At 33.3% G+C, this 26,232-nt stretch overlaps 1 protein-coding gene across 1 annotated transcript in view; it reads left to right on the forward strand.

Moving 5' to 3' along the window:
• Positions 1-25,012, forward strand: part of LOC111506190 (limbic system-associated membrane protein) — a 1,118,878-nt gene extending 1,093,866 nt beyond the window's left edge. The window contains exons 10-11 of the mRNA XM_074171774.1: positions 4,598-4,645; positions 20,122-25,012. Coding sequence (XP_074027875.1) covers positions 4,598-4,645; positions 20,122-20,243 — 170 coding nt within the window. The 3' untranslated portion in view covers positions 20,244-25,012. The remainder of the gene's footprint in view (positions 1-4,597; positions 4,646-20,121) is intronic.
• Positions 25,013-26,232: the final 1,220 nt, after the last annotated feature.

Genomic DNA, 26,232 nt, shown 5'->3' on the forward strand with positions numbered 1-26,232 from the left:
CCATTGTTTCATACATGTCTTTTCTGAATAATAATTCACCATGTAATCAATCCCATAAATTCTCATCACACCGGTGGAATCAAAAATCAAAATAATAAATTGATGGATGTAGTATATAATAATAGTAGTATTTAATAATAGTAGTATTCAATAATAATCTCCTACGTGGTAGGAGATTATTATTAAAATGTGAAATGAAAATTTCTATGTTATTTACCACTTTTTTATCAACAAAGTTATTGCAGTTTCGTCCTATAATGACATTTCCAAACGTATACCGACACTTGATGAAAATTCATAATGAAAAACTAATCAATACAGTTTATTGGATGATTTTCACTATAAAGGTTTTACCCGCGACACTTGTTTCGCTGTACAATAGCTTCTTCAAGCATAAACTGAGAGTTACTTCTAAATTACAAATTACTTTAACCTAGTACCTATTCGTCTGCCTGAATAATAAATCTATCTGAAAAGGTTAGGTATGAATTTATTAACAATATCAATACATTTTTCTAAAGTATACCTGGAAATATACCTAACTATTTTTACCTGCGAATGAACAGATTCAATAATGGCAAATTATTCAATTCAGTTTGATCGTTCATGAGATATTGGAAGTTTTTGAATTTGTCTATTTCCATATTTTCCAACATGTTAAGTTTCAAACCTTCCTTCTGGATATGGAGGGGTTTGTATTCTTGGTTGAACTCATGTCCCTCTGAGATTGAATGACTGGCATATGTGGAATTTATTTTTCCATTCTGAAAACTTTATTTGTGATCCTTTATGCCAGCTTTGAACGTTCTTCCAGTTTGACCTATATGAAACATCGTACATGACCCACACGATAATTTATACACTCCTGATTTTTCTGAAACTGAACTTTTATCTTTGTTATTTTCAATGTGCATGCTCAAGTTGTTGTTGGTTTTGAAAGCCGTATTTACACCTTTGCTGTGCAGAAAATCTGAAATATTTGTAGCGGGTTGGCCTAAGTAGGTTAAGGTTCTGTTACTTTTATCCTCTTCTCTTCGCATTGGGTAAACTTCTTTCAAAGCTTGACTGTATAAATTTTTTGATAATAAAGAATATATCAGACCGCTATCGTTATCATTGTTGACTGCTACTTGCTTTATTATATTCAGTTCTTTATTGAAATACACTTCTGCAAGGGTACATTTATCAGTCTGTGGATCATACTGTTAATCATGCTGCTACCTTATGCTGATATGGGTGAGTGGACGAATTATGAATGATAATATCTGTATGTGCCGGCTTACGATAAATTGAAAAATTATGTTTGTTGTTGACTTTTGTTATTGTCAAGTCCAAAAAGTGTATAGATTCGTCCTGTTGCATCTCCAGTGTGAATGTGATAGATGGGTGGAGAGAATTGATGAACTTCAAAAAGTTTGTCAACTGTCTGTTCGTTCCCGTGAAACATACCAGGATATCATCCACATATCTATACCAATACACGAAACTTCTTACCAGTGGATTACTGTGTATTGTTCTTTCCAAATCGTCCATCAAAATCTCTGCCAGAATATAACTAAGTGGGTTTCCCATTATGAGACCTTTGCAGGATGAGTAAAACGTTTCATTGAATTGGAAGTAATTATGTGACAATCACACCGTTAGCAAGTCTAATATTTCATTATTCAATACCGGATTGATAGAGTTTTTGTCCAATAGATTCTCCACCAGAGTAATCGTTTCATTTGGAGGGAAACTGGAAAACAGATTATTTACATCGAATGAAATCAATTTGGCATTATCCGGGAGTGTAATATCTTGAATTTCATTGATCAAATGGTATGAATTCCTCAAACTGAATTTTGATTTGAAATTGTGGTTTTGAATAATTGCAATGAGTTTTTCCGATATTTTAACTAACGGAGCTATGACGAAAGAAACTACCGGTGTTATCGGGTAGTTATCTTTGTGTAATTTAATCAACAAATACAATTTAGGTGGTTGTGGGTTCATGACTAACGATCGAAATTTTTCCTTTTCATCCATGACACATCCTTATATGTCCAAACTGCACTAACTGCAGTTAAAAATAAAAGAGGCAAAAAACATAGAGAATGTAATCACTCATCTTTCATGAAAAATAAAATTATATATTTTTTCATAGCTAATGAACTTTTTTCGAAAAATCAACATGGAATACTTTCACCATCAATGCTGGTGTTTTCTGAGGATCCATGTTGTCTCCAACTCTCTTTTTATTGTTTATCAACAACTTATTGGAAAAAAAAAACTATAATTCAATATATTGCTTTGCTGACGACAGACACTTGTCTCGTCATTCCATTTGGATTCCAAAATATCGGCTATGGAGGCACATATTCACCAGCAGTAGGAGGTTGCATATCTCCATGAGAATCAAGAAGTGATTTCGAATTGGGGTGAAAGTAACCAGGTTCAATTCAATGCCACGAAAACCCAGGCATCGGTTTTCTTCAAGAAGATAAATGTCTCTGAACCGGATATAATAATGTCAGGTCAGACAATTTCGCTTTCTGCTTTGATGAGTTTGATGGAGATTAAAATGGACACCAATATGAATAGGCTTGTCGCTGGAATTGCAAAGGCTGCTTCTCAAAAGTTTGGAACACTGTTCCGAACCAGAAGACTACACACACCTCAGCAACTTTTGATGCTTCATGAAACTCAGATCAGACCTTCTTTGGAGTATTATTCTCATGTATGGAGCTCTGCACCCAAACATATCCTGAAGTTGCTGGATTGGAGACGTTCAACCTTGATACCTTTGAACATCGTAGAAAAGTTGGAGATTTGTCTCTATTCTATAGAAACTTCCACGGGAGGTCTTCAAGATATTTGGCACATTTGATTCCTCCAAGAGTGGTACATATCAGAAATACTCGACGAACTGTTGCTGCTCATCCTTTTGAGGTTCAACTCAGTACACAGCAAACTTCACTGTTTAAGAAGTCTCTCATCTGGAGAACTGCGTTTATGTGGGATAAACTTCCTGAGAACCTTTTTCCAAATGGATTCAATCAGCGATTCATATCCAATGTGAATCGCTACTTCCACACAGGCACCGCTCTGAGAGCACCTCAAGGATTAATCTGTAGTGCTTATGTTTCGTCCTTAAACAAATAATTAGTTTTCCATTGAGCATTTTACAATCTTCAAAAATTAGTGATTACAAATTTATTCTTGAGCTTTTACTAAAATGTTAATCCAAAGATTGGACCTCAAACATACATGATCCCTCTAACACGAGTAATAAGCTGAAGGCAAACTGTTTAACTTTGAGGTTCATTGTTGAAATTCTTTTTTTTTATTCAGATGAGTTAGTAAAACATAAGTGTCTATCTGAAACAATTGACAGTAGAACTTTTTTCTCTATGAATTATTCATTCAATCTGACTCTATCGAATATACAGGGTGTGAATTGAATATGTTGAAATATGCAAGTGACGTATTCCTGAGATAATTTTGAGAAATGGAGATACAGGATATTGAAATTGAATTTTTTGTTCGTTCTTTAAAAGTCACTTTTGCAAAAAATAAGTTATTTTCACAAAATAAATTTGCTCCTCGGGGTTTTTTGACATGAGGTATCATAATTTTATATTAATTCTCATGTTACATCTAGAGTGCGCAGCGTACGCTGTCATCATTTATTTCAAATTGCCCTGACTTCTGGTACTTTTCATAGAAAAACCTAATTTCCACACCTTTTCCAAGTGAAAAAGGTACGCTGCCTCAACAACTCTGAAGATGATCGTTTTTAAAATACCTCCTACAGCACTGATAAAAGTTGCTGAGACCATTATAAAAACTAAGTATACGATAGATCGTCGAAATAAACAACTTTTTTCATAAAATGTTTATTGAAAAATCATTCGTTTTCGAGATACAAATTGTTGAAATTTTTCAAAACATGGTTGGTTTCTGTCATAAGTCTTTTGCAATTTTAGTTTTTTTATCTCGAAAACGAATGATTTTCCGATAAAAGTATTAAAAAACAAAGTTGTTCATTTCGACGAGATCCACCACATACTTAGTTTCTGTAATGTTCTTAGCAACTTCACTTAGCGTCCTAGGAGGGAGCCAAGTAATATGCTTCGATAAAAAGAATTGTAAATATCTCGAAAACGATCACCTTCAGCGGTGTTAAGTGTACCCTCTTTACTTGGAGAAGATATGATAAAAAGTTTTTTATATGAAAAATATCAAAAGTTTACTGTCAAAAAAGTTAGGGAAATTTAAAATAAATAATTACATCGAATGCAGCGCCCTTTAGATGTTACATGGAAATCAATACGACATTTTGAATTCCCACGTCAAACTTACTTTTTGAAAAGTTTTTTTATAAAATGAAAAAGAAAATTCAAATCCAACACCTTATATCTTAGAAACTAAGCATTTTCGGACACAAGTTCATATATACCTTTTTTCTTAAAATTGTCTCAGGAATACGTCACTGGAATATTTCAAGGTACTTCTATCACACCCTGTATATATTTATATAACTGTGTTTGTATGTGTAAATATCTACTGATCCACTGTGATTAAATGTTTCTTTTTTTACTTTCATGCTTGGACGCAGAAATGGGCTATCCGGACAGGCCTCAGTCTCCAAAACACATCTACAATGGTAAGGATAAACTTATTTGAAGTGTCTCACTATATATTTCTCATCGAAAAAAGTAATATAATAATGAGCCAATATGTGAAAAAGAGAGGTTCTGACTTCAGGAAGATTCCCAAACTTTTTGTATAAAGACGGAGACGTAGAAAGCCAAAACCTTTCTTTACCAAAAACAATTTTCCGTTGACGATATACCTTTCAATTTCATTCAATTCATTTCAATTTACGTATATGGATACTAAGAAGTGAATGGCTTTTTTATGATTTTAAGTTCATAAATTTGATTTTTTTAATTCATGACTTCCATTGTCTAATATGATATGATTTGAAGTGAACATTGCATTGCAGATCTTTTTTCATGAAGATCTTCAACGAAATGGTTACTCCAAAGTAATGGTAGAACAGACTTTTTCTAAAAGACAGAAAGAGCCTCGCAAAGAAGAGAACCAGTGCTTGTACTTCCCTACATCAGAAAATTGTCAGAAAAGATAAGAAGAATTAGGTCCTCATCAGAAACACCGTCCGTAGCACTATCAAGAAAACCAGGCCACCAAACGCGGACTGCGATTCCAAGATACCAAAATGCTATCCTACATCGGTTAAACTAAGAGGCCATTGAAAGTCCGCATTGCCGAGCACAAGAAACACACACAGCGAGGAGAAACCACCAAATCGGGAATAGCAGAGCATGTTTGGATCCATCAACATAATATCAAGTGGTCCCAAGCTGAGATCATGCACAAGAAGCTGCATACATGTTGGTCAACACACATTCAGTCAAGCTAGCGTAGAGATACGCAACATATGGAAACCCATAATAAAGCGAAAAACGATTAACTCCCGCCATATGGCCATCTCCCACTCAAACTTGTGAAGCGGGGTGAGGGAAAGAGGAGATGGGTGAAAGCACTCGTATGACCTGTAAATATTCATCGCACGGATGAATCAGTCCAGTCATCAACCGAAGACGATTGTTAATACTAAAAATCAAGATGTCGTGAAGTAACTTGGCTTGAAATCTTTGGATTTTCATTTTTTTTATTCATTTCAATTATTTTTGCCTAATTTTTTATTTCATTGTGATTTTTTTCAGGATTAATTGTTATTTTCAACTATTCTTTTAAATTTTTATGTTTGATTTGTTATTTCAGAGATTTCAAATCATATCATATTAGACAAAGGAAGTCCGAACTAACGAAATTCACCATTGTCAACCACCTTCAGATAAACCTATAATTTTCAAAGTTACGATTTACAAAGATTTTCAAGATTTCATATTCGTCGCGTCGATACAAAGCAACCACATACACGTATTGACGTGTAACTCACCATATTTTCGGATACTAAAAATTTTTGAGAAAAACTATGCCTCGTTCCGATACTTGAATAGCGAAACTTTGGTCGGGAGTCAGTACTTTTATTCTGGTGTGAGAAAATGTTTTCAATGAAACTTTTCATTTCGTTAAACATTTACTCTTCCATTTTTCTAACGGTTGAATTTGAAATTATGTTTCCTAGGAGTTTTTGCTTTTCCATACACAATATAAATCACTGACAAAAAAAAGTATTTCAATAGATTTTAAATTCTCTTCAATTTTTGGTGTCACACACTAAATGTTTGATGATGTATATCAGTTTTAAGTCACTTTCAATTTTTTCAAGTATTTCTCTTGTTATGTGTTTCTCTCAGTTTGTTGGGAAAAACCTTCTATTCCGACAGTGTCCAAAAATCCCTTCATATCGTTCAATAATGAAAATATTTCTTCTGACTTCAATTTCATCTCATCATATTTTGTAAATAACAATGCGACATTACTTCAATTTTTATAACTAACATGTTTTCAAAGTTGACGCTTTTAGTCACGCATTATGTTATCGACTTTGAGTGATTAGCAATAAAAAGAATCCATCTGCCTCTGAAAGGGCAGGTAATTTGAAACATTCGATGTAATATAGTTTTGAGTATGTCCGACTACACTCAGTTGCAATTTGATTTAATTCAATTTTATTCAATTGTCTTCTATACATAAGTATATCCACTAAAATATTTTCATTATCATTTTTGTTTTGTATAGATATTATAGAAATTGCTACGAAAAAAGTTTTCATGACCGAAAGTGACTTACTGGAATGGGTAATTTTTTGACAGTTTCGACTTTTGAGTGGTCGCATCTACAAAAGTTGATCGCAGATAAACATAAGCAAGTCTAGTTGAAAATTGATCGAGTGACTCATAAACTAATGACAAAAATTTGTTATTGTTTTGTTGTTCCAATTAATGTATTTTTTCTGAAAGATGACCCCATGAAAAAATTATCACAAAACTTTTCCGCCCTGAATTACTCTCAACCACTTCAATCATGAGGAGGATAATTCTCGTAAAACACGGAATCGGGTAACATTATACCAAGCAAAATTCGGTTTGATATACACGTATCCATACTAGAGCTCCAGCTAACTTAATTTCCTATTCATCCAAAAACTTGTATGCCGAAGTTTCTCATTAAACTTCGGTAAAACTTTTACATTGATGTAGCTTGATGAACATTCGGGACGATTGAATTTAACCAAGATTTTACTCGGAATGAGAAATGTGAAGAGCACCAGTTCATGACTTAATTGTAAATAAATATTTGGAGAGAAGATAACTGGAAACAACTATCGAAACAATCGAATAAAGAGCAATATCAGAATTGATTTCAATCTGTCATAAAATGGGTTTCTGCTATTCCCACCTTTTTCTTTGCCATATATATCTCAATTCATTGATGAATAAGTTGTTCATTTCAATACATTCATTTTTATTCTCGCTTGATTTTTATCAACAAGTTCAAAAACATGAAAAAAGATATAAAGGTCCTAAAAATATGAGCGATAGCTCATTCGATTCGGAATCACCTCTAGAAGAATGTTTTTGAAGGATTTCAGGGCAGGTAAAAAATTGCAATTGTTATTAACAAAATAAGATTTAAAAAAAATTGTATTCAGTTTTTCGTTAATAACTCAAAAAATATTAATATTCAAGTAATTTCGAAAAAAGTTCGTTGAAGAGGAGGAAATTTCCGATAAAAAAATCCAGACTTCCGAAACTCTATCTCCATTATTTATAATTTCAATTTGACTTTGAAAATAGGGTTCCTCGCGGCTGTTATGGTATGCGCGCGCATGCCATGTCACTATAATACTTGATAGCTGTTTTTATATAATTTTTTTCTGCTTCAAAAAAAATATAACGTTGGTCAATATTTGTTCATAACAAATTTTTAAAATAATAAACAATTAAATGATGAATAAAAAAAATTTTTCCTGCCCAACTATTTAAAAGTGTAAATTATGATTTTAAAAGGCAAAATTATTTCTTAACTAATTATTTAAACAATGGAAATATAAGAGAAACGATTTTAAACGATTAAAAATTAAAATTAGGGGAATTTTTTTTAATCATAATCATCTCCAGATGACAAAAACCAAAAAATGTTTTTTCAAAAATATTGAATTTCTCTATTTGGTTAAAACAATTTAATAAACAAATCACGTAAAAAATTCATATCATATGTTAATAACTGCCATTATTTGAAGTGAAAACAGACATAGCTGAATATCAATTGTGAAAAAAAATTTATCAACAATTTTTAGATATTTCATTTTGCAATAGTCATGAAAAGTCATAATTAACATATTATATAATAAATTTTATCGCAGGATCGTATGAAGTATATATCAAAAGGGCTCCACGAAGTTTAAAATTAATAGGCCAATTATTTATACCTTTTATCCCATCATTTATGCCAAGGGTGATTGGGAAAAAATTGTTAGTTAACAATTGAATGACTTTTTGAAAAATGGTGATGAACTTTTTTTTTCTACAGGACTCGATTCATTCAAGTGTTAGGAGTATACTAGATTTTTTTCAAATTTTTAAAATGGCATTTTATGTGAAAAAAAAATATTTTTTTTTGATAAACTCTCTTTAGCGGTAGCGCGCGCATGCGGTAACAGCCGCGCGAAACCCTTTTTTTAAAGTCAAATTGAAATTATAATTAATTCCAGATTCCTTAACTTATAGCGATCTGACGATATCGTTTCCACGCCACAAACACCCTTTCAATCTTCACACAAACACTTTTTGTGTAAATCAGTTTCATCTCCTTTTGTTGGATTTTCGTAAGATTCTCAATATTTGAAGAAAAAGTGAAAACATCAGACAACCGAATTCTCTATCAATATAAAGCGTCTCTTTGTTTGATTATCTGTAAAACGACGACTCAGACAGATCGTCAATCTGAAAACACTTAAGGTGGCACTGAAACATATAAAAGAATGCATTACAAAAACTGGGTCACCAACAGCGCCATGAAAGGTACAAGACTTGATGTGCCTCCTATTCAGTCTTCCACCAGTTTCATCCATGAACGTCTCATTAGGGGACTCTGTTCATGACTCAAATTCTACATTGAAGTAAATTCTGATATGTTGTATTGAAAGGGAAATGATTTCCCTCACAAATAGACTTCGGTGAAAATAATTCGAGTTATACAAAATCAATAAAGTTTCAGCAAAAGCATGTGAAATATAAAACTCCAATTGAAAAACTTTGAATTGTATACAGTTCGAAGCAGCCAGTGTCACTGGCTAATCTCAAGAAGTAATATTTACCTTTTCAATTCTATGTATCCTTTCCATCCAATCCAATATATCAGTAAACGTTCATGTACTCTACACCAAAATTCCTAGAGCTGAGATTTGAACCGAATCCAGAAATTTTACGAAAATTTAGAGCCTATTTAGAGTGGCTTAATCCAGCTTCAAGTACTGAACCAACTCAATAGACGAATCGAAGTGCAAACTTTTATGAGTCGATTGAAAATTAGTTCAAGAAATTCTACTAAAACCATCAGTAAAATGCAAGTAATACCCTGCTAGAGAAAAATAAATGTGGCAGAAACTGTTTTCATTTCGTGAAAAATACAGGGAGCTTCTTTATAATCAATCAATCATCAAAACCAAACCTAACAATCTAATATATAAAAATGGATGTTAGTTGGTTGGTTGGTAAGTGATAAACTTCTACATCGTTCAACGGATCGTGATGAAACTTGACATGTATAAGTAATTTTCCATAAAGGTTTTTAGGCTATCAGTTTTTCTGTGACTCGCCACTAGATGGCGCTGTAGAACAATTTTTTGAAAGCACTGTTCAATAACGCTGCGCACGCCTAAGTTCGTTGATTCTGATTCTGTCAAAATATTGGAACAGCAGCGATACAGCAACACAGTACTAATCAGTACTACAACTACCAAATTCTACGCGAGTAAAGCCGCGGACAAAAACTACTAAAATATATAACCAACTATAATGCTCAAAGACGACTTCTGAAAGTCCACAGAAAGTCCACTAGAACGAAGGCCCCACTTCCAAGTGGAAATCATTCTGTAGCTTGTGAATAATTTCAATGGAGAAAATTCGCAATGCAAATATTAGACCATAATTTACTGATTCACATTACTCGAATGAAATCTGTTAAAAAATATTTTTTAGTTAACCAGCTGTTTTCCTTCTACAAACGACAACTCTCAAAAGTCAAGACTTGTGCAAGCTGAGGATTAACGCAGTCTAAGCTTTCAACGTGCGGGTTGGACGATAAGAAGTGAAAATCGATCGTCCAGCCTCGCATCTTGATCCACATCTTCACACAGCGGTTGACTGAGTGAGTGGAGCAAACCGCCTACGTCAACACAGCAGGGTACTGCCCATCCATTACTGGCCACATTCTAACTCATTCTTCAATTTGTTCGTTCATTTTTCCTCAAGTATATCGTCAGAAAAACCTGGTTGGTCTGTTTGTTGATAGCGAAAATTGAAGCCAGTGTAATGACTTTTTTAGTGAAATTATTATTGGAAGGCGGTGTAACTATGTTTTCTTTCTACTTGATCGTATGACAATTAACTTGATTCTCTATATTTGTTTCTATATTTGCTGATACATTTCAATGGTACCTATCATGATCCCCAGACGTATTAAGTGCTTCAGAGTAAGTTATTCTACAAAGTGAACTTTTTTCGTTTGCAAATTTTGTCTTTACCTCCCATGTGTTTGTATTTCTTTCTTTATATTCAGCAATCTCAATTTTGAAAATATAATAAAAATTATATCTGTTCTCTGAACTTTTCCATTCCGACGCTCATGACAAACTCTTCATATCCGTTTCAGAGCGTGGATGATGTCACAGAGACCTACCTACCTTATGAGGTGTGGGAACATATCAGTATATACTTTGAGGATTGGTTTCTGAATTGGATATTTTCGCATGGCAGAATTGTGAATTAGACGGTAGCCCGAATAAAACTCTACCCTATTATTTGAACTCCTTTCAACATATATCTAAGAGTAAACTCAGAGAATCTCTGGAGGGAAAGATGAAAAATGAAAAGGAGTTATATGACATGTTCTCGATTCACAATGGGATTTTTCCATCAAGTTCAATTCAAAACGGTAGAGGTTATCATAAAATTTTCTATATGTGATTTTGCAGGATTTTTCTTCGTTGAATTGATTGAACTCATTCTAGGTCAACCCTTAAATCGAACGAATTTTTCATTTCCGCGTGAGTTCGCAGATTAGTTTTCATTGTGAAAATTCATTGCTAGGTCAGATATAAATGATTTTTCCTGCATTGTATCGAATCCATATGGAACGTGAACTTTTCCATGTTTTGCGGATTTATCCCTGGTAAAATTAAACTGAATGATATTTCATATAGCGACAATTTCTATTTTGAGGCTGCTTGCTTTAAGTCATTTGATTGTAATTTTTACCTTCATTAAATTAGGTTCGAAGTTGTTCACATCAATTCTTGAATAATTCATTCCAGAAAACAATAGCTTTGAACAATATCATGGTTGTTATATGGTATGTTGAATATTAGTTATCAATAACTGCCACATTTGCCAAATACGGAGTGACCCAACGATAAATATCGACCTAGATTTTCAGTTTTCAATGGAAAAAGAAGAGAAGGAGCAGAGAATGTTTGCTTTTCAGTTCATTGAATTATCTAACATTAAAATAATTCCGAAAACTGATGAATATTTCAGAGATTTTGGTCATTTACTTCATTTCATCATTTACTTCTGTATATGAATCACCGTTGATTGTCTTCTTCATCAATTGATTATTTATTTCAAAATAATTGAGTACCTACATTGTATTGGTCCTGTGAAAGTAAATTTAACTGACGAATATCACCAGAACTTCTTATAGGTCATAAATTTGTCATAAACCTGTGCCTTTCTTTGGCATATATGTTTTGTATAAACATTGCTGTAAAATACAGCAGATAAGTTTTTTATCGAATATATTTTTTAATGTTTCTTCAGCTTTTTCAAATTAAGAAAGTATTAGCTGGGTAGCTTTGGGGTTGGGGTTTATTTTTTATCCACTACTCATTTGTATTTCTTCATAAATGAATATTGTTGTAGTGAACATCCACTATGTTCATTGATAACTCGTTTGATTGGCTCCCAGTTGATATTTCGTCTGTATTGATTCTTCAATTATTCCCTTTTCTTCGCTCTCCCTGCTCTCCCACCAACTATTGTCTACTTGAGTTTCTCTAGTTTTTTTCCCTAATCTTTCCCCTTTTCTCCATTATGGGATAAAAAGTGGAATAAGAGGAGGTGTTACATTTCATATTTAAAAAAACTTTTCGAAGAACGCAGTTAGTTTCGAAATGAACATACAAATATAGAATTACTTTCAGATACAATATGGAATAAAAATTCCTTCTGAAACAACTACTTCTACATGCACATCGTATTACACAAAAGAAAAGTACTTTCGAAACAACTACTTATAAGAAAACCCCGATATAAAATGCCACTTACATGGAACACTATCATCCGCAATGGTGGAATTCGAAGTTTCGGAACAAAACACTCATAAGCATCTTTCTGGATGATGAAAAACTCATTTCGTTCATAACATAAATAAGCGTATGGCGTATTGTTATCGTGAAAAGTCGAGCAACGTCTAAATTGTTAGCGAATTGCCAGAAATTTTCTCTGGTTTTGATTCCTGGCTGGGAAGGCTCTCTTGCAAGCTGACTCGCTTGCGATGGAGGGTGCTGCAACAGCTTTATTGGATTAGAAACTATCATTGGCATCGCTTTAAATTTTGTCAAACAAACATTGAACACCTGGATAACAAGAAGATTCATGGAATTCTGGCAAAATCTTTCAAGATTGGCTCACTCTAAGGCATTCATTAACCATTAACCCTAACCTAACCCATTGATACCAAATAGTTGTTGAACTGCAGTAGGAATGAACCACGATATCTATCAAGCATTTTCACAGGTCACTGTAGTCTGAATCATCATATAGAGACTCGGACTCTCGGAAGACAGTGTGGGTCGCCTCTGTTTGGAAAATGGTGAAACAGCAGAGCTCATACTTTGTGCCTGCCTTGCTGGGGACCGAATCAGGTTTTCAGAGTTTGGTAGAGCCGCACTCTCATCGGGTCTGAAATATCACCTAACCTAGCCTAACTGTCATCGTAATATGAGTAGAGTAGTCTCGTTTCGGTGACATAAAATCCCAACGTTGTAAAAGAAGTGTTTCGTCTTGAAATGTTATCCCAAAGGTGCTGATGAGGTAAGGAGTAATGTGTTTTATTCCGAAACTTCGAAGTACGCTTTCGAGGATGAAAGTGTTCCATGTAAGTGAAATTCTCTATAGTACCGTTCATAAATTATATTGTGTAGCGTTCCTATGGAATATATCTGATTCGATTCCATAACGAATGTATCGAGTACACATTCAATAGGAAAAAGTGATTTTCGTATAATTCAATGTTCATATGGAAGTAATTGTTTCGAAAGTACTTTTTCTTTCGTGTAATCCAGTGTTCATGTGAGAGAAGTTGTTTCGGGTGGGCTTTTTTCCCGTTTGGTACCTTCTATGTATGATCTACACATCTTTATGAAGTATTCATTTTGATCTGAAGTGATCTTTTTCTTCCTATGGAAGTTTTCCCGTTGGTATAGAAGTTGGTAGAGTGGAAAGCCACAAACCTTTGTTTTATTTCTGTTAGTGGATATGGGCTATATAGAATAACTAAATATCGAAATAGTTGAAGTATGACACTGGAATGGGAGTATATGTTCTTTTTGAGAAACAGTGTATCAATTGAAACAATCCTTGCTACTTTCCCCATTTATGAAGATGCTCCACCACATTTTCTCGATATTTTAAGATAAAAATATCTCATTTCGCTTCGATAATTCCTGGTTCATTACTTCGATAATTCACTAACGCAACACTTCCTAATCACAATCAGAAACCATATTATCGAATAATTGGAATACTTCCAAGGTTCGATGCATCTTGACGATAATCAAGTTTTCCCAAATTTCCTTATCGAATTCAATTTGGACCCAATATTGAACGCCTAATGCACTTAGTCATATAGAATATGGTAACATCATTATAGAGAGATCACTTGATATGGCCGATGTCTTTATATAATACTATGAATAGGCACGAGTATTTTTTGGGTAGTGGTATTTACGGATTCTGAAAATATTATCTGTTGAAAACGATGTAGTTTTTGTCAACCTGACAACCTGTGGGACAACCTGACGATAAATTTCATTATTGAAATTTTGGGATTACTTCAAGAAAGAAATATTCAATTCAATTTAATATTTGAAATAATTAAATTTTTCCTGACTTTGATGATTTTCATTTTTGTCTATCAATAATTTTTTGTAGACTCATTACATATCAAATAATAATATTGAAATTTATTCCACTTCAAGATGTGAATAAATAGTACATGCCGTTGTCAACTAACCTCAAATTCTACGAACGTACTCAAAGTAATAAGTAAAAACCAATTTCATCGCTAATAATTACAGTGAATTATCTTTCAATCAATAAATTGTTAATAAATATCAGTCACCACGATATATTATTCGAAAACATATAAACTCATACAAAACATATGTCGTAGTTTCGAAAACACTTGAATAATGTCTTTACTTTTACTTTTTGAAAAACTAAAATGTTGACTTCAGGGACTTTTTCTCCGATCGTTACAGAGGATGGTTGTGCCGATAACGACTTGTGAACGGCGTGGAGTTCAAAAGTGAGGCGTTTTTTTTTTAAATAAAATCACATGCACATCGTCTTGAGTTCATTCAAGTTGGAGCCCAGCTCCCTTACCCTTTTAGCTGATTTTTGTCGAAGAAGGACATATGGGTTCATGACTGAGGGGATATTGGCGGTATGAAGTCCTCAGACATCAGTAAAGCCCTTCACGGTGTACTGCTACCTGGCTGGGGTGGTAAATAAAGTCAAATCCGTATAAATATTGAAGTTAAATACATTTTGAAAGGACTGGTGGCCCTCTACGCCAGTAACCAGGCTGGATGTTGACGGGTTTATTTGTGAAAGTCATATTGAGAGGACTAGTAAAAAAGTAAAGTGTTTTTATAGAAGATAGAGTAAATGAGAAAATTCAGAGTGGCAGCAATTCCTCGAGCAAGACAGCTAATCCCCCGGACGAAACTTCTGTTTACTATGGACAAGAGGATTCTGGCCAAACGCTCGACTGAGAAGCAACGGCTATATGAATTAATGAAGATAAAGCTAACTGACGCGCGCATCATAAAAATTTACTCTCGTAAAGAAGTATAACTTCCAAAATCACTTTCGAAAATGATCCTTGCTCATACTCACTTGTCATCTATTCAAATGATACTTGTGCCTATCATTAATATCGTTCCATTAGGATAGCAACTAAAACTTTAATCTTCGATAGTTCAATATATTCATCTCATTCGACACAAATTATGTCCCCAGAGATTCATATGATGAGATGAAATATTTGCGTTGTTCACTTGTTGATAGGAATTGTATGTAACTAGGCAGAAATTAAGTTATCATCAAATATATGTATAAATGAAAAGCAGGTGCTGCAGGTTTTTCCGGGTTTTCTTGCAACTGAAAAAGCAAATGCGCCCTGGAATATGTATGTTTTTATATGAAAATAAATCAATATTTTTTTTCTCAAAAAAAAAGCAGAAATACGATTAAATTGAAGGAATCAAAGAAAAATATAATTACCTCAGTAAACAAACTGATTTCAAACGCTATGAGCTGATTTTGTGTCCTAAGAGACGTAGTGAACATCTTGAAAGAATAGGTTCAGACTGTAAAAATCGAACTGAAAAGAAAAAAATGGTACATTGGAAAAATGATCATAATAGTAATAACATTAGAAATATTAAAACTCTTTTATAGCAAAAAAAGTCAGATACAACTATGAAAATCTACGAATCATATTGAATGCAAATACTCTACTATAGAAACAGAAAGTTGAGCGAACCTTAACAGAAAATATATGAGAAAAATATATGAGCGTCAGTAATAATGATACGAAAGAATTTGCGGTATGCAGATATATGATTGAAAAACTACATTGAGAAAATGTGACATCACTAATTTCTCATCGTTTTCAATTCGATTAATTCCATGCATTGGGGTTCATGTTATGAAATCCTGATATTGCTCCCAAAATTCTGGAATGATATGAGAAATTAATCTTCGAATGCATGAAAGTTCATCACAAATCCAGTTATCATCGCACTACGACAGATTGACTTGAAGATGTGAATAGGTCGTCATTCAGGAGTTTCGTTTCTGACATGGTGGTGAACGGACGTGCCGATAGTGACCGTTCACAAAGAAGGTACGCGGACGCCATTGTTGGAGGTGGAATTCAGTTCGTGTTGTGTATGTCCGCCGTTATATAACGTGCAAGCAAAAGTTACAAAAGTTATAGTAAACATTGTTTTAGTGGTTTTAATTAAATAGTGCTCCCAGTCACGCCGGTTGGAGGCCGGGGTGGACCGGATGTCCACGTGGAGGTGCTAAAGTGGAAGTGAAGTTTAAGGACCCCTTTATTCACGCCGGTATCCAGGCCGGGGTGGTTCGGATAACCACGTAAGGGGGTCATATATGTGAATTAAAAAATCAGAAGGTCTCCCGAGAAGGAGGCGACCCAATAAATATATACGTAGTAAATCAAAATGTCTCCTGATTAGAAGGCGACATTTAAAAAACACATTGTTTTTTTTATTGTAAAAAGTGTGACAAAAAAGGGGTGGCAGCATTGCTTCGAGCAAGACAGCTGCGCCCCTCCCGACGAAGCTTCTGTCAAATTGATGTCAATTTGATAGGAGGAGCCTGGACAAATACACCCGAGTGGGAAGCAACGTCCATATAATTAGAGAGAGAGAGAGAGAGGTCGTCATTCAGTTTGGTGGCTCCGATAGCGTAGTTGGTTGATGCGCATGCCTAGAAAACCGGAGAGGCTGGTTCGAATCCCAGTCAAGTAATATTTTCTCAGGTTAGTTTTTCATTCTGATGTCGGCATACCGCATAGACAAAAAATTTTAGAATGAGAAGACTTTCATTGTCTAAAATAATATAGACAAATAGTGATGAGATAATAAGAAATTGAAATACTAAAAATACTATCATCCAAGTATTTGGATGACTAGTGAGAAAAACACTCAAAAATGGGACGAAATGAAACACGAGTACTGTAAATGAAAAATGTCATTGTGATCTGAAACAATTTGAATAATAAGGAAAATGCCAATAGTATAGGTACAAACAGTAAAAATAAAATACAAAAAACCTAGAGAAGTGAAAACATAGAAAATAATAGTAGTAGATTGAAAACCAAGCTACTTCGCAACGTTTCGATTGAAAGTATTCGGAACCGTCTTCGTCGTCTGATTACTGTTAACTGACTTTTTTCCTTTCCTTCTCATACTGTTACAAAACAGTTAATACTGTTCCATACAATGTATATCCAAACCTCCAATATTTACCAAGAATCATTCAAACCTTGTCTGTTTATGATTCATTCTCTGTAGATACTCCCCCTTGTCATACTGATGATGAGTGGCTATTTCCGCTAGGAACATGTCTGTGTATCGTTAAAAAACCCCACTATTGTGATGACCACCAAATGAACATAAAAATATTGTGAAGACGACCTTTTTTTTAATTTTGATCACCACGACTTTGAGCTATGGACTATTTCGCAGTTACTGTTGTAGCTTCTTTTTTTTGAGGACAAAACACAATTCCTAAGGCACTATATGAGCGGTTCATGTGCAAAAGTCGCGATTTATTCACGTTGGATTTGAATCGCTGGAGATTAAACGCATTCGGAAAAACGTTCTCGGAAAGTTTATTCTACATAAACGCAGTTCTCCAGTGAAGTTCGAGATGTACTGAGTGGATTGGTGTGAAGTTACCCCCAACTTTTCATCCACAGTTTATGACGAGGGACAATCGAACATGGTTTAGAATGAGATTTGCGAACAGTGTTGCCAGATTGCAAATATTAAGAATTTTACCTGTATTTCGATGTTATCATTTTAAAAACACGATATATTATGAAGCATGTCGAATGAATGAGTCAGCATTCTACATAAACTCATTATATTAGCCAACTGTCCCTATACAAGCATTAATACCGAGAAAAATGTGAAATAAGAGTATAATATTAAACAGGAAAAATTCATTTGCACCGAAACTGGTAGCGTATGGGAACTGGAAAATTGTTTTCTCGGTAAAAATGTTATGACTATTTTATGACTAAAAAGTATGTCATTTGAAATATCCTGCGATGAACAATACCGAATGCCTAGGAAAGACCCATCCACAAAATATCAAATTTCTCACTTATCAAAAATAGTTTATTGATGAAAATTTCAGAATATATTCTTCGGAAGTATAACTATCGACGTGTTTGAACAGATTTGCGTACCATACGTTCCTTCGGTGCACAAAAAATAGTTCCGTATATTCGGAACTGAATTACTCAAAAAAGTCAAATTTCTCACTTATCGAAAATAGTTTGTTAACAAAAGTTTCAAAATATATTCTTCGAAAGTATACCTATCGACGTGTCCAAACAGATTTCCGTACCATACGTTTCTTCGGTGCAAAAAAAAATAGTTCCGTATATTAGAAACTGAATTGCTCAGAAAAGTCAAATTTCTCACTTATCAGAAATAGTTTGTCGATGAAAATTCCAGAATATATTCTTCGAAAGTATATTCAACGATGTGTTCTAACAGATTTGCGTATCATACGTTCCTTCGGTGCGAAAAGAAATAGTTCCGTATATTCGGAACTGAATTACTCAGAAAAGTCAAATTTCTCACTTATCAGAAATAGTTTGTTGATGAAAATTCCAGAATATATTCTTCAAAAGTATATCTATCGACTTGCTCTAACCGATTTGTGTACCATACGTTCCTTCAAAACATGCAAAAAAATAGTTCCGTATATTCGGAAGTGAATTACTCAGGAAAGTCAAATTTCTCAGTTATCAGAAATAGTTTGTCGATGAAAATTTCAGAATATATTTTTCGAAAGAGTATTTATTTATCGACCTGCTCAAACAGATTTGCGTACCTTACGTTCCTTCGGTGCGAAAAAAAATAGTTCCGTATATTCGGAACTGGATTACTCAAAAAAGTCAATTTTCTTACTTATCAAAAATAGTGTGTTGCTGAAAATTCCAGAATATATTCTTCAGAAGTATATATATCGACGTGCTCTAACAAATTTGCGTACCATACGTTCGTTCATTCAGAATATCCATTTTTTAACTTTTTTTTGAAACGTTGGTTATTATGATTGTCTTTGATCACATCGGGTTGATGAATTCGTGGTCCCAAGTAACATGCATTTATTTATCTGTCCAATCGTTTTCTCACAACGAGGGGCGATCACAGAATTATCCCTGTTTCTAGTGTGGTAGGAGTGTTCAGCTAATTCGATAGATCAACAAAAATTGATCCTGATCTCGATATGAATAAAGTTAGCAGACTAAGTGGTTGATATTTTCTTTTCGTGCATATGTTCTGGTGATATGTTGATATATGAATGGACTGACCCGTTGCTTGATGAAAATTGATAACATACATGACAATAATTGAACCAGTTTCTCAAACATTTTTATTTCTAGACAAGTTTCGCTAAACAAGGAAGATACGGTGTTAGCGAAACGCGTCTAAATATAAAAATGTGGGTGGAAATTGTTCAGTTATTATCATAAGTTATTATACTCATATCATTTTGCCGTGGAAAAATGAAAGTCATCGTTATCATTATAGGGAATACACCAACTCATCACCAAGTAATCCTCTAAAAATGTTATGATGCCAATTTTAGGCCATCTGATCACTGACACCGAACCCATAAACAGTCCAGAGTACAGCACAAGATACATAACAGTATTAGTAATTGTTTTTAAATTGTATGTACACTGATATATTTACTTGTGGAGTAAAATCTGAAAATTCAGTCCATTGACACCACGTTGACTAATCCTGAACTATCAAAGCTAAGTTATAAAACATATTATAATTCTGTTTCATTTGTTTTACAGAGCAAGAAATTTCACAAGACATCTTGGGCATAGCACTGGGCGGCGCCTGTACATTCTCCGCATCGTTGGAAATCCTGCCTATTCTTCTAACAACCCACATCATTTTAATGAAGCTCTCATAAATATCAAATGATCTGAGATTTGTCTCAAGAAATATATTTTCCATATAAAATATAAACTAATAAATATGTTCACTGATAGGACGCACACACCAAAACTAAGTTGCACACTATATTCATAACATTATTATTGATGTAAGTAATTGTCTTTGAGAGACAGATAACTTTCCAGAAAGAAATAATCGGACTATAGTTGAGATGTTCAAGAGACTGATGAACTGTGTTTCACGAGAACTAATAAATCCTTTGTACGATACGGTGCCGGTGGTACCAATTGAGATGAAAGTTTCCAAAATGAATGCTGGTTTTGAAATTGTTTTGTAGCAGATTATACACAAGAGCCATTACCAATATCAGAAATATAAAATGAGTCATTGAACAAATATTCGTGATTTATTCAAATTCTGACGAATACGGTCCTTTACTAACGATATTTGTCTTTATTGTTCTTCAGTCCCTATTGAAAATTGCGAAATTGAAGTGCCTATATAATAAGGAAAAGAAAAAATTACTCAAAGACCCTTTTCACACAAAAGTTGGAAACTGAAAATATACAATGTGTTTATTAAACATGCGGCAAAAATTTAAGGCACTATTCTTTGGACTGATATTTTGTCCTTTGATAATTTTTGATGTTTCGAAGATACGGGGCGAAAAAGAATTTCGACAATAACAGTTTTGGTAATTTCAAAATTATTAACGTATTTAGCCGAAATGAAAGTATAGCGTACTACACTGGACCTACCAAGTAATAGAAAATCTAACCATTTCTTTGGTACCTATTTACAACATTCCGATTACAGTGAAAAATGTGGAATATTTGAGAAATCAGAAACGATCCTGGTGTTTTTGAAAGAGTTCGGGAGTCAATGAGAAGAAGATTGGATTCTTGCATCCGAGGGGGGTAGTCATTTTCAACAACTCTTGTAGTTTATGGAACATCACATGTGATTTTTGGCAACAAACTTTTATTGGTAAAATTCTTTTTCGCTCAGTATCTTCTATCGAAGCGCTCTATCAAAAATCATCCAAGGACAAAAATATCCTTAGAATAGTCCCTTAAATTTTTTCGCATGTGTCATAATCACCCTGTATATTTTCAGTTTGCGAAATTGAAATGCCTATAGAATGAGGAAAAAAAGATTATCAAAAGACCCTTCTCACAGGTGAGTTAGAAACTGAAAATATACAGGGTGTTTATTAAACATGCAGCAAAAATTCAAGGGACTATTCCTTGGACGATTCTAAGGATATTTTGTCCTTTGATGATTTTTGATAGGGCGCTTTGTTTCGACAATAATTTACTGCCAATAAATGTCAATCTACAAGAACTGTCGAAAATGACTACCCCCCGCTCGACACCCGAACTCTTTCAAAAACACCAGGATCGCGTCACGCCCAGCAATTATCCGATTTCTCAAATCTTTCACATCTTCCACTGTAATCTGAATGTTGTTGATAGGTACCAACGGAATTGTTAGATCACTTGGTAGGTCTAGTGTACTACGCTATACTTTTATATCGGCTATGTTAATAATTTAAAATTAACAAAATTGTTATTATCGAAATTCTTTTTCGCCCCGTATCTTCGAAACAAAGAGCAACAATGCAATTTTCATATCACTGATTATTCTTTTCTGGAAAAGTTCTATTGAGAAGAGAACTGGCTTCATGAATTCCAATGTGACATGATACATGCTTATATAGATTCACAAGGTTTATGTTTTTCCAGATACAAGAACGGATCACAATGATGCCGAAGTCTACCTAAAGGCAGTTTTTTTCGAAATTCATGAATAAATAACGAGTTACCGGTCATTACGATAATAAATTGTTATCTACAATTACTTTCAAAAACATAAATAATGCTACTGAATTATCTACATCATTCTCTTATGATACAAATAAATCTGTTCGGTGATGTTTTTATCAGTAAGCTTCCACATCTGTTTAAATCTGTTTTTTCGTTAATCAGCTGTCGCCCCCATACGAACGACAACTCTCAGAAGTTGAAAAACTTACCTTTTAACATGTGATTTCTAACATGGCATCATTGAAAAAAGCTATTCGTAGAGGTAGGCACTAAAATAATCCAGCTTGTAATAATAACGATGTATTTTTTCACTTAAAAAGTATAATAATTACTATTTCGATAGCGAGAAGACCCCGGAAAGTATTTGTGAAATCGGGGACGGTCTCTTAGAATATTGAGAGGTGATTGAAAATAAATTTTTCACTAATCAGATGGTGACAGATGGTGTACATCCACCATCTTGTTTTGATAATTACTTTTTGAGAAAAAAATTAATTATGATTTGATATGCCCCAATCACAATGGTATGAACTGGAGAGTAAAATACGAAATAATTAATTTTTTTTTATTCGAAAACTCCATATAAATCTTTCACTAACTGTCACTTCTAAAACTTTCACAGTAAAAAATTGTCGTTTTCTAAGTAAATGACAAACTAAAACTCTACAGTGGCTGATCAGCTGGGTATCCCCTTCCTAGAAAAAATCGCTTCTCTTCCTTGGAAAAATATCTATCTACGACAATTTAGGTATATGGGGTATATCGCAATAAGAATTATTGGAACTTCGTTCGTCGTTTCAAATTTTTTTTGTCATGCAAGCGATGAAAGCGTAATGAAAATTTCTACTTTCGATTGCTTTAGGATTCAGCTCTCACCAAAATTTACTGCCCGAAAATGGGTTTGAGCATCATTACATAGTGTCTGTTCGACAACCGTTCCATTAAAATCCATGAAGCCTTATCTCAGTCTGTTTCTGTTGACCCAGGAAAAATTATTTCAAATGTGATAATGTTATGTATTTCATGCCTAGAATGTGCACTATTTGCCCTCATAAATGTTACGAGAAATATTTCATTATTTTGTCATTCATTCAATACTAGTTTCATCAAACACTTCACAAATGTACAACCAGTTTTTTAGCTCACTACATTGAACAAATATTATATTTACATATGTTTACTTTCACTTGGTTTCCGTTCGAAAAGGTACAAACGCATTAATTTTTTCTTCAAGACAGTTTAATGTGTTATAAATATATCTCCGTACAATTCACAAGAAAATTGCGTTTTGTCATCATATAAAAAAAAACCTTCTAAAAAATAATTGAAATGATAACTGTATGATTTTTTACCACAGTCATTTAAATGATATTCAATGTCTTGTACTAATAGAATAGAGTATTTGTTCAAAATAGTACATCAAATTCAACATATTTTCATATTGTGTGACAAGAGCAATGTATTTGTACGTATTCTTAGTACATTTTTATTCATTTCTTTCTAATTGATGTTCAATTTAGGAAACATCTATACCCTCAATTATGTTTTATTCAAACGACTTCTGCCCGATCTTTGTATCCATTTCTTTAAAACGTCGGAGCCATAGTTGACGCATTTATTTAAACTGGAAACTGAATTGGTTAAAACACCGTTATATGTAAAAAATATTATCGAAAATTCCTCTAATGGTCGGGAAATGTACGCTTAAACTGGTATAGGAGTCAAAATTATTTTGCAAATGGGTGATTTTTCGGTGTTTTAACACAATTTCTTTCAATATTTTCGTGAAAGGGTCCAAAATAGCCTACCGCTTCATGTGTATATTCAATTCGTTAATTGTTGTACCAAAATTGGAGAGATTCAGAATTCAAAAAATTAGAAAGAGCTGCTTTTCTCAGATATTTGAGAAAGAAGAATACTGTTGAAAATATATATTCTATTGATTTCATTTTTTTTTTTCATTTCAATATCAGTATGATGTGCAGTATTTTTTATGTATACAGGGCTATTCATGGGGATCCCGTAAACGATAAGAGATACAGTGTCGGTTAAATTGTGCCAAAGTTGCGTATTTTAGAGACCTACTCAATGATGTAAGAAATCAAATATAGCTCTTTTGGGTCTGGAGATATACAGGAAAACCAAAAAATCCCAAATTATTTTTTGCCTATATCTTCTTTATTCGCAGACATATTGGAAATCTGTCCACATTTGGATATTGGCACTTGATGTGGGCTATCAGAATATGTCCATGAACCTTTCATACAGGGTGTCATCTGACTTGGGCCACCCCATCTTTGAATTTTCAAATACGGACCTGTATTTTTTGTTGTAGTTTTTGGATCGTAGACGTTGACTTTATACTGAGAAATTGAATTTTATTATATATTTCGGGATGTTTAGGTAATATTTGATTATAATTGTGTGAATTATTCCCTTTTGAATTACGGACCTGGAAATTGGTTGACTAAGTTGAATAAAAACACAATAGCAGCTTCAACGTCTCCCTATGTAACGTAGAGTTTTTCGAGAGTTTTTTTTCCCATTTTTAGGTACGTACTCATATTTTTTTATATTGCTCTGAGCGTTTTCCACAATGAACTTTGAATAGGAAAACCTTTTATGATTATCTGAAACATATTGACATCAAAAATATATTATATGTGTTTCAATAAGCAGAAGAAGAAATGATAGCAATAATAACATCCGAAACGAACATTATAATTGTAATGAAAATTGAAATGAAGTAATTTATCAATCCCAAAAAAAATAATTGCGCAATAAATGTTGGAATTGGAGTCCTTCCATTCCGAGACATTTTTGAACTCGGTTTTTCATATTATTTATAAACCCTTAATACACTCATTTGCTACATTGTTGCAGAATCATTCAAAATTCTCAAGCTCCAGTCTTCCACATTTTATATCTCTCTGCCAGGGTAAATCCTATTTTTCAATGTCGCCCATAGAAAATATTCCAAAATAGTAAAATCTGGTGATCTTGCAAGCCATTATAGTGGCCCAGTATTTGTCTCGAAATGGAAGGACTCCAATTCAAATATTTATTGCGCCATTAATATTTTTGTGTACATAAATCACTTCATTTCAATTTTCATTACAATTATAGTGTTGGTTTTGGATGTTATTTTCGCTATCATTTCTTTTTCTGCTCATCAAAGAACATAAAACATAATTTTGTTGCAGAAATGTTTCAGATAATCATAAAAGATTTTCTTATTCGAAGTTCATTGTAGAAAACGCTCAGAGCAATGGTAATATGAAAAAATATGAATAGGTACCTGAAAATGAAAAAAAAAATTCTCTAAAAACTCTATGGTTCAAAGGGAGACGTGAAAGTTGCTATTGTGTTTTTATTTAACTCGGTCAACAAATTTCCAGGGACGTAATTTAAAAGGGATTAATTCACCCAATTATAATCAAATATCACCCAAACATCGCGAAATATGTAATAAAATTCAATTTCTCAGTATAAAGTCAACGTCTACGATCCAAAAACTACAACAAAAAATACGGGTCCGTATTTAAAAATTCAAAAATGGGGGTGACCCAAGTCAGATGACACCCTGAATAAAAGATTCATAGACATATTCTGATAGCTCACATCAAGTGCCAATAGCAAAATGTGGACAGATTTTCAAAATATATGAGAGTAAAGAAGATACAGGCAAAAAAATAATTTGTAAATTTTTTGTTTTTCCTGTATATCTCCAGAACCGAAAGAGCTATATTTGATTTTTTCACATCATTGAATTATATGCGAGCGCTTTCGACAGCTTGTCGTGCTATCATCATCAATGCTCTACTCAAAAAAAAAATATATATATATATATATATATATATATATATATATATATATATATATATATATACATATTTTCTGTATTCCATTTTTATATGAATGGAAAAATTATTAAACTCATTCAATTTATTCTCAGGTTGGAAATCCATAAAAACTCTTGAATAATTTCAACTGAAAAATCTTCATAGTCATATGTGCCTCAACAAAAACTCATCATGATAATTATTCACTGCCAATATTGATGAAGTTTTCGTTAATTTTGTATTTTTTTTATTTGTATAAACTGTATAATTACTGAAAATGAATGCAAACCATCAAATATATTTCAATGTGATTTCTAGACTTCAATGAGTTATTTGA

This window comes from Leptinotarsa decemlineata, unplaced genomic scaffold (genome assembly GCF_025532065.1).
Source record: "Leptinotarsa decemlineata unplaced genomic scaffold, Ldec_3_MD MMD2_tig00000035_RagTag_RagTag, whole genome shotgun sequence".
NCBI lineage: Eukaryota > Metazoa > Arthropoda > Insecta > Coleoptera > Chrysomelidae > Leptinotarsa > Leptinotarsa decemlineata.